We start from the raw sequence: 16,108 nt of genomic DNA on the forward strand, positions 1-16,108 counted from the left end.
AGAGAGAGAGAGAGACAGCGTGAGCAGGGGAGGGTCAGAGAGAGAGGGAGTCACAGACTGAAACAGGCTCCAGGCTCTGAGCTGGCAGTCAGCACAGAGCCCGACGCGGGGCTCGAACCCACGAACCGCGAGATCATGACCTAAGCAAAAGTCAGATGCTTAACCGACTAAGCCACCCAGGCGCCCCTGAAATTGGGAATCTCTTCTGATGGTGAAATGAAATTTTAAAGCTTATGAAGAAATTCCCAGTATAGAATTTTTTATAAAGAAAAGTACCCCTAATACCTGAAATTGTCTCCTGTGAATTGTAAATTTACCTTCATATGAATGAGCTAGTTAAAACATTTTATTTCAATGCTTCTGGCTGAAATGATCTTGGTTGACTGTGGTTGACTGTGTTCATTGCCTTAATGATAATCAGAGCTTTGACTGGTAGTTCTTTAGCTTATTTATCCATCCATCTACCTAGATAGATAGTTTCACAAGTATTTACTGAACATCCATTATGTGCCAGACTCTGTTCCACGGGTTTCAGATACAGCTGTGAACAAAACAGATTTTCAAAAGTAAAAACTTCAACCTATATGGAGCTTACATTTCTGTGTAGGGGAGAGTAGGAAAGCTGCTCAGCAAAATCAATGAAAAAGTAAATTATCTTGTACGTTTGAGGGGCCGCAATTTTATGAGGCTGACGTGCTGCCTATTGCACTCAGGAGGCAGGTAGGGGGATACAGTTTTAAAAAGGGTAATCAGAGAACGCTGAATTGAGGAAGACCTATTTGAGCAAAGATTTGAAGGAAGTGAGAGAGGAGCCCTGTAGATATACAAAAGAAGCATTCTAGGTAGACGGAATGGCAAGTGCAAAGGCTTTGACATGGCTGTGTCCCTAGTTGTGTTCAAGGAATAACAAAGAAACCACTGTGGCTGGAGTTGAATGAACCATGGGGAGGGTTGTCAGGGCTAGATCCAATTGTTTGTTGTTGTAGTTGCTTTGTTGTTTGTGTATGTGTGGGGTATTTTTTTGAGGCGTAAATGAATACAAAATACCAAATTAGGTATAATAGAGAATATTCATTTAGAGTAAGAAAATAAATACTTATAAATTAAAATTTTGAAAATTTGAAAATACCACACATCTCACAAAATCCAGAAAAATAACCTAATGTCTTCATTAAATCACTGTCCAGTGCAACTTTATAGTACTTCTCTTCCTATATTTTTGTCCCCCTATTTTTGGATGCCTCTTATAGGACCATTATTTATTACATAATTTTCTATAGAAACACTAGAAAGATAATTCAGTTTTTCCTCAAGCACAAAGTTATGGTAGTTTAGAATAGTTTGTTGGCTTTATGGCTTCACGTAAAAATACTAATTTTTCAATAATTTCTATCCTGTTTCCTTCATATGTGAGCTGTTAAAAATGTACTTCTGTGTAGTACTGCTACATGTGGGTTTGTGCTATATAAGCACAGAAATTCTAATAAATTTTATTGCATCCCATGGGAAAAAATATGGTTTGCTTATTAGATATAGTGTCAAAAACACTAGACACTTAAATTCCTAATACTCATTCTTTCACACACAATTTGACATGTGTGATAGCTGGAAGAATTTTTGCACAGGCTAACTTCTGGGTCTGTATTGCAAACCTGTCTCCTCCATGATCCACATAATTCTGGTGCTAGGTGCTATAGGACATGGTCATGTTGCTGTGTGACCTTAGGCTCTGCATCTTCATGTGAGAACACTGGATGAGTCCCCCCACGGAAGCAGGAGTATTTCTGAGCACTGTTCCTACCCTGGGGGACCACCATTGACATAACTCTATACAGAATTGATGGTGAATCACATAAATATACTCCAGTAAACACAGACACAAGGCATTTCCAACTTGACAGCCTCGTACCTGGATCCTAGTGCCATCTGACATGAGGCAAAAAGTGTGATGGGGGAAATTAGACTGGAAGAGACAACGATCTTAGCCATTATGGCTAAAATATTTTATTTTTGCAAATCAAAATAAAAAACTACATGTATTTTTTAATTTTTTAATTTAAAAATTGCTTTTCTTTTTTTTTTTCAGTTTTATCAGGAAACAATTGACTTATATCGCTGTATAAGTTTAAGACCTACAGCATGATGGTTTGAGTTACATATACTGTGAAATGATTACCACCATAGGCTTGGCTAACATCCATCTCCTCAAGTAGATCTAATAAAAGGAAAGAAAGAATAAAGGGAGAAAAAATTTCTTGTGATGAGAACTCTTAGGATCTACTCTCTTAACAGCTTTCCTGTATATCATCCAGCAGAGTTAGCTACAGTCATCATGTTGTACATGACATCCCTAGTACTTACTTATAAACGAAAGTGCCTCCCCACCCCATAACCACAGTAGTTTGATCTTTTTCTATGAATTGTTTGTTTAGGTTCCCCATATAAGTGAGATCATATAGTATTTGTCTTTCTCACTCTGAGTTATTTCACTTAGTATAATGCCTTCAAGGCCCATCCATGTTATTGGAAATGATAAGATTTCCTGGGCAAACACATCTCTAGAATTACTCCCAGGGTCTTAGAATGGAAAGTGCAGGTGAGGTTAGCTGAAGCTCAAGATTCATTAGGTTCATGGTAAGTGGGCTTCTTGTGGTTGGAACAGGGTGGGTGTGTGAAGATCAAGCAGGGCCCTGAAGGCCATTGTAAGAACTTACTTTTCTGTTGAGATGGTGTAGCATTGGAGGTTTTGAGCAGAAGGAGATGGTTCTTGTGGTAGGCATATTAATGTCCCCAAAGATGTCCATGTCTTAATCCTTGGAACCTGTGAATAGGTTACCTTACATGGTAAAAGAAAGTTTGGAGATGTGATTAAGGATCTTGGGATGATTATCTTGGTGCATACAGGTAGGCCCGCTGTAATCACAAGAGTCCTTATAAGAGGGCGGCAGGAGAGTCAGAGAAGGAGAAATGACAATGGAAGTGGAGGTCAGAGTGATGTGGTCATGGGCCAAAGAATGTGGGCAGCTTCTAGCAACTCAAAAGGCAAGGAGCAGCTTCTCCCCAGAGTTTTTAGAAGCTCAGTCCTTATGAAACACCTTGATTTTAGCCCGTTAGCTCCGTTTTCAGACTTCTGACCTACAGAAGAATAAGCTAAGAAGCTAATGTGTTGTTTTAAGCAACTGAGTTTGTGGTGACTTCTTAGAGTGGCAATAGGAAATGAGTAAAATTGTAAAAGGAGCACTCTGGTTGCTCTATTGAAAACAGATTATAGGGACAGGGGTAGAAGCAGGAAGGGCATAGGGGAGGCTCTTACAGGAGTAGCAGGAGAGAGAAGGGAGGACTTGGACCAGAGTGTGAATGGGGGCGGGCGGGGGTGGGAGGGGAGTGTGAGAAGTGGACAAAGTTTTGACTTCATGGTATCTCTTTTAAAATACATGTATCTGAATGCTTCACTAATAGGTAAATAAAGCAAAGTTCTGATTCTTCTTTTGGCCTTGTCACATGTGGTCCATTATTCTGCTAGGAGGGACACCGGAGCAGGACCTGGAGGTGTCCTCTTGAAAAGTCCATATTTTATGTTCGGTGGCAAACCGCCTCTACCAAATTTCTTCTCTTTTCAGTAAATGACCGCAGGTCAGTTTGGATAAGGTGCTTGGCTACACAACCTGCCTTAGCCCACAGTGTGTATTTAGTTGCATAAGTTCCCTTCGGAGCTCTCTGGGACAGGTGGTGATGCCTTTTCACTATGGATCTGGCCTTGATTTTCTTTTTTTCCAGTTTCCATGGCTCCCTGGGCCTCTCCTCTGCTTCCTTGCTGTGTGGGTATTTGTGGGCATGTTCACCCTTGAAGGCTATTGCTGTCTTACTTGCTTTTCCTTCACTGTTACAGTAGAGCCTTGCTCAAAGGACCTCAATAAATATTTCTGGAAGAAATCACTTTGTTTTGGCTCCAGCAGATTTTAATTGCCACATGGATTCAGGGATCTGAGGCATAAAAACCAGTACGTACTAAAGAGGCTCAATTTCTAAGCCCCATGCCTCTCAACGTAACAAACCTTGCAAAACACGGCTTCCCGTTTAACCCCTGAGATACCGAACAGAGAAGAGACGTCTTTACATTTCCTTCTCATGTGTCTTTCTTTTCTACCTGAGCTTCTTTCCTCTCACTTGGTGACAGGTGGCCTACTTTCCTTGGATGGCCAGAATGTGTCTCACAGTAGAAAACTAAATGTCCTTCAGCTTCTTCTAGGCTCCTCTGATTCTTGGAAGAAACTGAATTTTGTTTCTTTTTGAAAAGGGATGATATAGGAAGATAAAGCTATTTTTCATCTTTATAGAAAATAGTCTCCTGGACCAGTTCTTTTTTTTTTTTTTTTTTTGCTATACATAATAAAATTATAAAAGAGTGGAAATAAAAACCAACAGTCTAGTCCTGGGCCCATATGGGAGACTTTGCACAGAAAGCAGTAAGTTTCGAACTGGGGTTTGAGTGCTTATTCTCACTAAGGACTGCCCAAAGACTCCAAGGACAGGGCAGGCACAGTCTCCAGGATGGCCTCCACTAGGAAGCAGAGAGAAGCCTAGAAGCAATGGAATGGAGGAGGTCACACGGCTGCCAGGTTAATTGGGAGGGAGTGTGTGTTTGAAGTGTACTCCGCAGCAAGGCATTCCCTGAGACGGTCCTCTTCTTCCTCTCCTTGACCTCTGGATACAGGCACATGGCAACTTGTGCTTTCCCAGACAGCTCTGCACGGTGTCTCCTGCCATCTTCTTAACACCCAGAATCTCTTCCAAACTGCTTTGACAAGAAAGGCACTCAGTGTCTGAAATCTGACTGTACTGCATACTCTTGCTGGGCCTTACATATTTTCCTCACTTGTAAAGTGCTAATAATAGTATATACCTTATAGGATTGTTGTGAGGAATTATGAAATCATGTATGTGAAACAGTTTGTATAGTTTCTAGCTTTTTCCAGTATGTGTTAGCTGTTATTATCATCATTATATTGTAATAATTTCTAAATCTCCAGTTGTGAATCTATATTTACAGAAAGCAATGTCCCATGGGCTTACGTGAAGATTTTACCATTGTTTACTTGTAACTTGTATTAATAGAATTCATGTAATGGTGGAAGAAGAATGAATTGGTTAACATTTTTTATATTTATTCGTGAAGCTATAGTAAGCGATGAGAGGAATAGAGCTTCCAATATATCAAATTTTCCAAATATCTGGACCTGATGAGCAAATTGGCTCAGTCAAGAGGAAAACAAACCCAAGGCCTTTTAGTATTTGTTTGAATCCCCTAACTCTGTTTCCAAGCTCTTTTGTGAGGACAGGAATAAAAAAAAAATTGTGGGAAGATTTTTCTTTTTTGCCTCAATTCTCTTTAGTTTGCTGTTCAAATGTCAGTAAGTCCCAGCAGCTGCAGGTCACCACTGGGTTTCAATAGGAAACCCCGATTTAGGACACATATTTTTCAATTGTATCAGAATGTGCTTTTGGCGTCAAATCAGGAAATCTTGGAGGGTGGGGAACTCTTTTCTTTAAAGCTCGCCACTCATTGTTCTTTCCTCATGTCTTTAATGAATTGCTTTGGCTCCCGACTACGCAGACCGGATTGTGAAGAATGAAAGAAAATTCAGAAAGGAAAAAGCCTAAGTTATTGATTTGGCTTGAGTGTATTTTTCTGAGACTTCTGACCCAACCCAAAAAACCAACAACAACCCCAAACCCCAAATGACACTCCATGTTTGGAGACATTCTTTAGCTTTGGGATTGGGACCAACTTGTTGAGGAAGTATCAGCTCCTGTCATTAGGGCTTTATATAGAGACCCCAAGATTTTTGTGGTGCTGCATCATTTCATGTTTTGGGGGCTCTAAAGCCAATTGCCTCCCAAACCACATTTGGTGAAGGATAAAATGCTCTGGAGTTAATTGAAGAAAGATCATTGTGTTCATTAATTAGGAATTTGTAGCTGCTGTGATCACTTATGGGTCAAATGAAAGCATCCTAAATCTTCCCCCGGACTCTTGGTCTTTTAACAGAGCTACTGAGTTCACTAACTAGTCTTAAATACTAGGGTGTTAGGCATTGTTCATAGACAAACTAAGGAAAGAAAAAAAGACTTAAAGGACTGTCTTCTTTTGTCTGCTGTAAGTGGAAGTTGAATATCCCTCTCTCTTTTTTAAATGCTTATTTTTGAAGGATAGAGAAAGAGAGAGCTCGCACCCAAGAGTGCGCAGGGGAGGAGCAGAGAGAGAAAGGGAGACACAGAACCTGAAGCAGGCTCCAGGCTCTGAGCTGTCAGCACAGAGCTGAGGTTGGGCTCGAATTCAGAGCTGGGAGATCATGACCTGAGCCAAACTTCGATGCTTAACTGACTGAGCCACCCAGGCGCCCTGGAAGTTGAATCTCTTACAATTAATTAGAATATGATGGAGAAGAGCCCAGATTAAGAGTTGGGTATTGCCTCTAACAACCTGGGGAAGAATAATGGGCATTTGCCAGTTTTCATTAAGAATAACCAGAAAATCACTTCAGATCCTCTTAATAAATGATAATACAAGCAACTCTAAGACTGAATATCCAAGCTTGGATGATTTCTGTTTCTTTCCTATTTGCTATTTTTGTTTTAAGAAAGGTTTTTTTTTTTTCCGTATTTTCTATTTGCAAAGTGCTTTCCATACATTTTCTTATTTAATGATGGCAACATAAAGTGACATTATTTTTCTGAGGAGCCACAGATAAGGAGAAGTCATGACTTAAAACATGCTCACACACATAGTTGGTAGAAGATCTCAGGCCTCTGGCTTAAAGATCTAAGGTTTTGGGTCCCAAAAGTCTTGGTGACAAAGAACAATTTCCAGCAGGGTTAAAAATGTCCAACATGGTGGTGTTATGTCCCTCCCATATTTTAAGCTTGTGTTTGAGTGATGGGGAAACACTAGGATCTTCTTGATGCATCTTTTTTTCCTTCCAAATGGAAAGGGAAGCCTAGGTACGTACGTAGAGTTTTATTAACTGAAACCTATAATCTTCCCAGTCAGATAATTATTTCAGGGAAGCCTAGGGTAGACTGCAGATCAATTACTTTGAAACTGAGGATAGGTACTCTTTTTGGTAAATATTTCCCAACATTTAACTGATTTATAAATGACCACTTCATAAAATAAATGAAATATCCTTATTTAGTTATCTTGGATAAGGTAACAGGAAGCAGTGACCCAAAGATAAGCATTCTATGGCTGCTTCATTGATATTTTATTTGAATGAGGCGGGCATCAGATTATATTGCCCTTTATGAATTTTGGAGAGTAAAGGCTATTTCCATTATCTTATATGAAGTAGGACTTTACAGGGTTAATTACCTATGTTTTTTCTATACCTATTTTTCTGAGTTCCGAAGCAGATTCAAAACAAGTGTCTGAGATAATTCTGCCTCTGCTAATGGCTCTTCTCTTTGCTCGCTGAAATGATGGGTAACTTTCTATCTTGGCAAATGTCTTTGTTAGGTTCCTAGGCTGTCACAAAAGGACGCTAGCACTTTTACCAACTTGATTTTGGGTCTGAAGAATCTGTACTAAGCTAGCAATACAACACAGTAGTTCTTCAGGTATTTTTCAAGAATTTCAGTCTGAAACTCCTAGTCAGAGCCTTTAGCATTTATCCAAGTGCAATTGAGACAAATGGTAATAAGGATACTTTCTGAAAGGACATGTAGTTTATCTGTTCACATAAATATCCTAAAACACATTCCTGAATATCATCAGCTCAGTAGAGACTGAGTACAGAGACCCCAGTATTTGGTCCTCTGAATTGTGTTTGGAATGACATCCCTGCAATTATTCCAAAACATAGCTCTAAAAATTTCATTTTATGCTCTTTGTATCAAACAATGACTTCTTTATGAGTATTTCTTAGAGAAATTATTGTTTGAGCCAAGAACTAATATATAATTGTACTTTTCCTGAGTAACTGGTTTATTTTTACGATACAGGCAGTGAAATAAATGGAACTAGACCAGCTTTTCCTTTTTCTGTAGAATTTGTGGCCCACTTGGAGCAGGTATGTGGGTAATCATGTCAGGTAGTTTTATTTTCATTCTTGACTATTCTTTTTTTTTTTTTTTTAATGTTTTTTTTTTTTTAATTTATTTTTTCTCCAACAAGGATAACATTGGCTATGAGTNGCTTGGGAGGGTCAGAGAGAGAGGGAGTCACAGACTGAAACAGGCTCCAGGATCTGAGCTGGCAGTCAGCACAGGGCCCGACGCGGGGCTCGAACCCACGAACCGCGAGATCATGACCTAAGCGAAAGTCAGACGCTTAACCGACTAAGCCACCCAGGCGCCCCCATTCTTGACTATTCTTGACCATCATCCTTGCTTCTATATCTTCTTTCACTCCACTTCATTTTTAATACTTAAACTATTTTCCTTTTGTACATTCTTGAGTTGTTTTGGAGATTGTCTTGTATATAAACACTTGCATATCAGAAAGTGTTTTTATTGCCCCTTCACATTTGATTATTTGGCTGCGTATAGAGTTCTAAGCTCAAACATATTTTTCCTTAAAGCTAGAAGGCATTACTCTGATGTCTTCTGTCATCCTTGTTACTGATGAGAAATTTCAGGTTAGTCTGATTCTTGGGTCTCTAAGAGCTAACCATTTTTTTCCATCTTCTGCAATTTTCAAATATTTATTTGTCTTTGGAGCTCAAAATTTTATGAAGATCTGTCTATTTTCATTCATCCTCTTTGAAGAATTATATTTTAGTCTGGAGCAGGGAAATTTTCCTCTGCTTAGTTGATTATATCTACTTATCCATTGTTTATGTTCTCCTCTCCTAAGTGAAGAGAACATTTCACATTTTCATCCTCTTAGCCATTTTACTATATATTTGAAGAGTTTTCTTTAACTTCATTTTTCATTCTGTCTATCCTACTCTACAGGTTTTTCATTAAATAATTTTAATTTCCAGGAACTCTTTCTTGTTGTCTGCTCTCTTTGTTCCTATCAGCTTGTTTTTGCTTCATGGGTGCTATGTCTTCTTGAATATTTTCAGGGTACTAATTAGCATAAAAACATTTTCCCTACTCGTTTTTAGCATTATCTCTTCCTTTTGCATTCTTCCCTTTTGTGCAATGGTTTTTTTCAAATGTCTGATGACTTATGGTGGCTGGTTTGTGTTTACAAATGAAGGGCTAACTAGATAGATGAGGGCGGTTGTAAAAATCTTTCCCCGCTGCCAGCCCTCGTCTTTAAATTGGAGGTTTTTCTGTATGTCTCGGTTTGTTCTGGCTACTACAGTAGAATATCATAGACTGGGTGGTTTACAAACAATAGAAATTTATTTATCACAGTCTGGAAGCTTAGGAAGTCCAAGATCAAGGTGCAAGTAGATTTGGTTTCTGGTGAGTGCTTGCTTTCTGGTTCACAGATGGCTGTCTCTTGCCATGACCTCATATGATGCAAGGGGCAAGGGACTCTTTGGGGCCTCATTTTAAGATTTATGGGTTTATAATCCCATTCATGAGGCTTCTACCCTCAAAACCTAACCACCTCCCAAAGGCCCTCAAATACCATCACATAGGGAATGTTCCAACATGTGAATTCTCTGGGGTCACTGACATTCAGTCTATAGTCTGGCAAATCTCATAACTGCCTCTGTAAATAGGGCAGAGTTTATTTAAGGCAGAGTGTAAATAAGGACCTGAGTTTTGTGTAGCTGATTGGGAGGTTTACAGCTGCTTCTCTCTTAGGTATGAACACCCACTCTTGGTTTCCTTCCTGGCATGTTGCCTACTCTCTTTAGTGTGTGTGTGTGGGAGTGTGGGGGGGCCCCATCTAGCTCAATTTTTCTTTAGTTGTTCTGGTGATGCTCAAAAACTAGAATGAACGGATCATTTATCTTCCAAACCAGGACACTTCTGAGAGTGAGAGGGAATCCTATTAGATATTTTGCCAAGACAATAGGCATAAACTGGGACTGTCACCCTGTCTGTAACACATTTTCAACTTTTGTATGTATTGACTGAATTTGGGGCTTCCCTGGGAATTTTTTAAAAATTTGAACCTCTTCTAGCCTCCACTTGTTTTCCAGAATTGTTATGTTTTTCCTTTTTTTTTTTTTTTAACATACTGCTGTTATTTCAGTGAGGCCTGAGTGGGAAGAGAGGTAGAAAGGCATATTTAGTTTGCTATCTTTAGCTGGAAGCTCTTTGAACTGCAGTGTAACATAGGCTGGCTTAGGGGCACCTGTGTGGCTCAGTCAGTTAAGTGCCCAGCTTCAGCTTGGGTCATGATCTCATGGTTTGTGAGTTCAAGTCCTGCATTGGCTTCTGTGCTGACAGCTCAGAGCCTGGAGCCTGTTTCAGATTCTGTCTCTTGCCTTCTCTCTGCCCCTCCCCCACTCATGCTCTGTCTCAAAAATAAACAGACAAAAATTTAACATAGGCTGGCTCACTATATTTTATACATCCTTGTGTATCACTTTACACCTTTTTGGAACCACACAAGTTCAGTGATAATGGTTATGTAGCAGTGAGCTTATCCTAGTAAATCATACATCTCCTAGTGGGTACTTTTCTTTCAGTATTCTCACAGCTAGAAGGATCCTGCAATACCTATGAAATATTGGGCATTAAGTCACTGAACCTCTGAACAGTCAATGGGAGTTGTTTATCGAGGATTAATTTTCAGCTTCCTCTTCTTACAGGATGTGACTTATTGCCAAGAGAGGTTTATATCCCCTCACCCACTATCATAGCGCATGGAAGAATGTCAATTCTTGGCCTAGCAGAGTTGGGTTAAAGGCAGAAAGCCACAGAGGTGGGGGCGGTAAAACCAAAACCAGAATTCTGAAGAGCTTAGTGAAGGGATGGAAAATACTATGCCAGAGTTTATTCATCAAGACTCAGTTCAGGAAGACAGTACTTACTGGAAGTATGGAAGAAAAGATAAAGATTTAATAATAATGATTTAGGAGTCAAAAGAGGAATTCCTGGTTCTAACAAAGTCTCATGGGACAGAGTAATGTGACACCCAGAAGAACATTCAAACTTTCCTACTACAGAAATTACTCTTCTTTCCACTTTGGCAAAGGGCTATTCTCAGTCCTTGGGCATGGTGGTTACAGAGAGGCACTGAACAGGAGTTAAGATTCTGGTGTTTGGAGTGAGTAAAGTTGGGTGCAGAACTATGGCATTCTATCCCTGGATGTGCTCCATATAGTGTGAAATTTAAAAATGATCATCATCTGAATGTATGTGATGTCAACTAAAGGCAGTTAATACACATATTAGCATATCTAATTTTTGACTTACAGCTAAAGTTAATCTTTAACTTAAAAGCAGGAAGCCAGGCGGGCCAGGTCAACCTTCATCCTCCCAACAAATATCCATTGTTTTCCTATCAGCAGTTTGACTATGTCTGGGTTAAGGTAGGGATGTTTAAACAAATCATCCAGGTTTTGAGGCTTTAAGTCCCCATCACTCTCCAAAATACCATTTTGGGCTCTGATATTTTTGCTCTTTGTTAGGGAGCCAATAAGGACAGAATGGTGCTTTTATAGCCAGGGTTTGAAATGTTTCCTTTAGGGAATGGTTGGTTAAGAGGTTACCTCCTGGTGAGTTCAGGATTTCAGAGTTATACATGTTAGGGGCAAGCCCACTCCGGTGTCATCAGCTGTGGACATCAGTCCAATATTATTATTATCAGAAATTAGGTGAGCTAGCCTTGAAAACAGGAATAGTCACAGGGAACTGACTTAATTACCTAAGTAAGAAGGAAGCCATGTAGGTGGATGTCAAACAGACATTTCACAAAAGGTAGAGATTCAACCATCACCAAAGACAGGGTTTCATTTGTCAGAAGCAATCTTCAGAGGTAAATGTAGCATTGTGTTTTGAGAGTTGAGTCAACGGGGCTGTAGAGACATTTAGGTTCCTCTTGGACTTTGGGGAAAAGTCCATTCTTACAACTCATGGTGCCTGGCCTATGGAGGGTAGTGGTGATAAAATAGGATCCTTTTTGCCTTCCCCTGCCTCTTCATCTCCCTCATCTTTCTCCTCTCAATTCTACCTGAAAGTAGAATTCTTCTTCTCCTTGCTTTCCCCTTGCTCTTCCTTCCCCCATCCCAAATATATGCCTCTAAATTACTTTCCACCCTCCAGTCTTCTTTATCTGTGTGGTTTAAGTACCTTCACCAAACGCAGAATTCTTACTAGTATCCCTATAGTTTTTACCACCTTGTCACTTACCCAGGTGGAGAGCTATGGGATTAAGGGGATTCCAGGTGAAATGGTGAAGTCACTTACCATGAATGTTCGGCATGGACATCTGGTGTTTATTTTGCTGGTTTCCCTTCCATAATTTTCATTATTCCATCAACATCCTTTTGTCAACTCTGAGTTCAGTAAAATGGAGCCAGAGCTTGATACTTTTACTACAAAAACGTGCTCTATTGGTATTTTGGGGGCACTGTTTTTGTTCTTTCCCTCTGCAAATTTTAATTTCTGCACCATCATAATCTTTGAGTGTGTTCTTTCAGTTTTTTATTTGTACTATTTGCATTTTTTTTACTGGAAGATATTTATTTTGGCTACTTCCAGAGAAGGACAAGTCTTAGTCTCCTGATGATGTGCAGTTCCTCTGACTGCGCCTGGGTGGCTCAGTCAGAAAAGCATCCAAACTTGATTTCATCTCAGATTATGATCTCATGGATCGTGGGCCTAAGCCCTGCATCGGGCTCTGTGCTGACAGCATGGAGCCTGCTTGGGGTTCTTTTTCTCCCTCTTTCTCTCCTCCTCCTCTGCTCATGCACTCTTCCTCTCTCTCCCTAAAAAAAAAAAAGCCTTTTGTCAGTGACCATAAGGTGAGTGACCTCACTTGCCACTTAATGGTTTTGTTTGGCTGTACTGATTTTGTGACTGGTAGCAAAAAGAAAGATCTCAGGGTGGCATTTGATTTTCAGGGGCATTCTTTAGGAACTACTTGGAGTTAAGAGAAAGGGTCTTTGTAGAGCTAAAGGGATGTAGACATTGGAGACACATAATGTTTTGTTTTATGGCTGGCATCAGAATTACAATGAGGCACATTTCAGTTTTCCATTTTGGGACTTTCCAACACATGTTCCAACATTTAGGCTGGAAAAAACCAATGCCCTTCAAATTTCAAAGGAAAGAATTTTTGCAACCTTGACTACAATCAAAGTAACCTAAGTGATGTTAGTTTAATGAATTATATGTTTCTTTGGGTCAAAAATTTAATTTCATACCTGATTTCTCTTTCTCTTTAGAAGAAGAACGGAGAGTGAAAGCCAATGACCGTGAATATAATGAAAAGTTCCAGTACGCAGTGAGTAAAACATACATGACATACACATGCTGGGATGAGTTTTACCTTAAGGAGAGTTGGATTCATGCCTTCTAGAACTTAACGACTTCACCAAAAATTTTCTTTGTTTTGGCCCATTTTAGTATCAAGGTGCTATAATCTTCCATGAATATAGGTTTTAGTAATGTTTATACACTGATTTTTGTCATGCAGTAAGAGTGGTTGGTATGTTCTTTGCTATAGGAAGAAGATAAACTTTCCTTTTCAAGAATTGATGCTTAGTTCATTTTGCTGCCCATTTGGCCACTGGAATACATAGAGCCAGTAGAATATATGGGCCTCTGTGGTAATACTTAGTGATAGAAGTGATAGTATTGGCTGATGGGTGATGAATGTCTTTTGGGGGATTCTCTCTAAGTAACTCAGACTCATTGTGGAAAAGTATATGTAGGACAAAGTTCTAAGGTCCTGAATGATTCTGTTTATCAAGCGAGAAGTGAGAATGATTAAAAATGTGCGGCTTTAAGCTTTAAAAAATTTTTTTGAAGAGAATTTTCTCCACTTACGTTAGAAATACTTATTTTCTGTTAAGTGACTGGCACTGTTCTAGGAATTTGAAATACACTGATGAACAACTTCACGAATTACATGATAGGACCTCATAAAGATCTTCTCATCTTTCTATGATTCAACCTAAATTGTTACATAGTCTTTTATAAGCTCTAAGAAAGAAAACTGGTAAAGTTGAATTTATAGGTGACATTTGGCCTTTATTTATTTTTTATTATTATTTTCAAAAATAGTTTATTGTCAAGTTGGTTTCCATATAACACCCAGTGCTCGTCCCAACAAGTGCCCTCCTCCATGCCCATCACCCCGCTTCCCCTCACCCCCACCCCCATCAGCCCTCAGTTTGTTCTTGGCATTCACGAGTCTCTCACGGTTTGCCTCCCTCCCTCTCCCCCATTATTTTTCCCCTTCTCCTCCCCCATGGTCCTCCATTAAGTTCCTCCTAATCCACCTATACGTGCAAACATATGGTATCTGTCCTTCTCTGCCTGACTTATTTAGCTCAGCATAACACCCTCAAGGTCCATCGATGTTGCTACACATGGCCAGATTTCATTCTTTCTCATTGCCATGTAGTATTCCATCGTTTAGATAAACCACATCTTCTTGATCCATTCGTCCATTGATGGACACTTAGACTCTTTCCATGTTTTGGCTATTGTTGAGAATGCTGCTGTGTACATGTGCCCCTATGCATCAGCACTCCTGTATCCCTTGGGTAAATTCCTAGCAGTGCTATTGCTGGGTCATAAGGGAGTTCTATTGCCCCAAATGGAAATGGGTTTGAAGAGACTCAGTAGATCTTAGGGAGAATGCTTATAATTGGAAGAGCAATATTCCCACTTAAAGGCTGAAAAGGAGATGGGAATAAACTAAAATTATTTCCTAAAAAGAAAAAGGGAGAACTGGTGAAGTCTCCCTAAATGTGGTAGAAAGAGTTTTTTTTTAGGATAAGATAGGCCATAGTTTGAATGCTTTCTCTCATTTGCTAACTTGTGATCTGAATTTGTTTATTTCTCTGAACATCAGTGATTTCATCTGTGAAATAGGGAATTGTCCTCATAGGACTATTTTTTTTTTAATTAGCGTGGAAGCAGAGGAGAGGGGCAGAAGGGGGAGGAGAGAGAGAGAGAAAGAGAGAGAGAATCTTAAGCAGGTTCCATGCTCAGTGTGGAATAATAAATAAATAGGATTATTTATTAAAGATTAAATGAGATAATTTATATACAACATTTGATAACAGAAAGACTAGCATACACACATACATACATATCTCATACTTACTATGTACCAGGATCTGCACTAAATATTTTATATGGATTTTCTTTCAAATCTAACATGGTGGTGGGCAAGGATTCAAAATAAATTATAGATTTCCTATAAAGCATCGGACATAGGAAGATATCGATAATAACAATGTTAGGAAGATACTGAAAAATTGGCTAAAATCAAAACTTTTGTAGTAAGTATCATCCCCTCAAATTAGCAAATCTGTGGTTCTAAAGATATAGAAGTTGCTGATGATGCAGCAGTAGAGAAACAAATGCAGTGAAAGCAAGAAGACTAACAGTATAAAGACTGTGGTGGTAGAGACCCCCACCCTGCCCTGACAAATAAGCCCTGTATAAATGATAATAATTCAATGAGATATTTATTGAGAGCCTACTCTGTGCAAAGCATTTGGAGACTTTAGGAAATTTTCCTGACACTCTCAGCATGGATATTGACCCATAGATACATGACCAACTGTGATAGTAATAGCAATAAAGATAGTGATAATAGTAATAGCATACACACACCCAGTGCTTACCATGTGAAAAGTGGCCCTACACACTCTAATATAGTAAACTCACTGAACTTAACCACAGTTCTATGAATAAGAGCATATTCATTATCTTTTATTGCCTCACTTAAAATTTTTTTAATGTTTATTTATTTTTGAGAGAGAGAGAGAGAGAAAGTGCAAGAGGGGGAGGAACAGAGACACAGAATCGGAAGCAGGCTCTGGGCTCTGAGCTGTCCGCACAGAGCCGGATGTGGGGCTCTAACTGCCGAACTGCAAGATCGTGACCCAAGCCAGTGTTGGATGCTTAACTGGCTGAGCCACCCAGGCGCCCCTCTTGCCTCACTTTTGAGTGTAAAAACATAAAGGCATGGAGATCTCACTTAAGTGACTTGCTCAAGGTTGCACAGCTAGAT

At 39.5% G+C, this 16,108-nt stretch overlaps 1 protein-coding gene across 3 annotated transcripts in view; it reads left to right on the forward strand.

Moving 5' to 3' along the window:
- ATP8B4 (ATPase phospholipid transporting 8B4 (putative)) overlaps positions 1-16,108 on the forward strand; it is a 232,935-nt gene that overhangs the window by 30,409 nt on the left and 186,418 nt on the right. For all 3 annotated transcript variants that reach the window (XM_039237152.1, XM_039237150.1, XM_039237151.1), the window contains exon 3: positions 13,302-13,360. In XM_039237152.1, coding sequence (XP_039093083.1) covers positions 13,302-13,360 — 59 coding nt within the window. The remainder of the gene's footprint in view (positions 1-13,301; positions 13,361-16,108) is intronic.

The sequence above is a fragment of the Hyaena hyaena genome, unplaced genomic scaffold (assembly GCF_003009895.1).
Source record: "Hyaena hyaena isolate Hyena2069 unplaced genomic scaffold, ASM300989v1 scaffold_120, whole genome shotgun sequence".
Taxonomy (NCBI): Eukaryota; Metazoa; Chordata; class Mammalia; order Carnivora; family Hyaenidae; genus Hyaena; species Hyaena hyaena.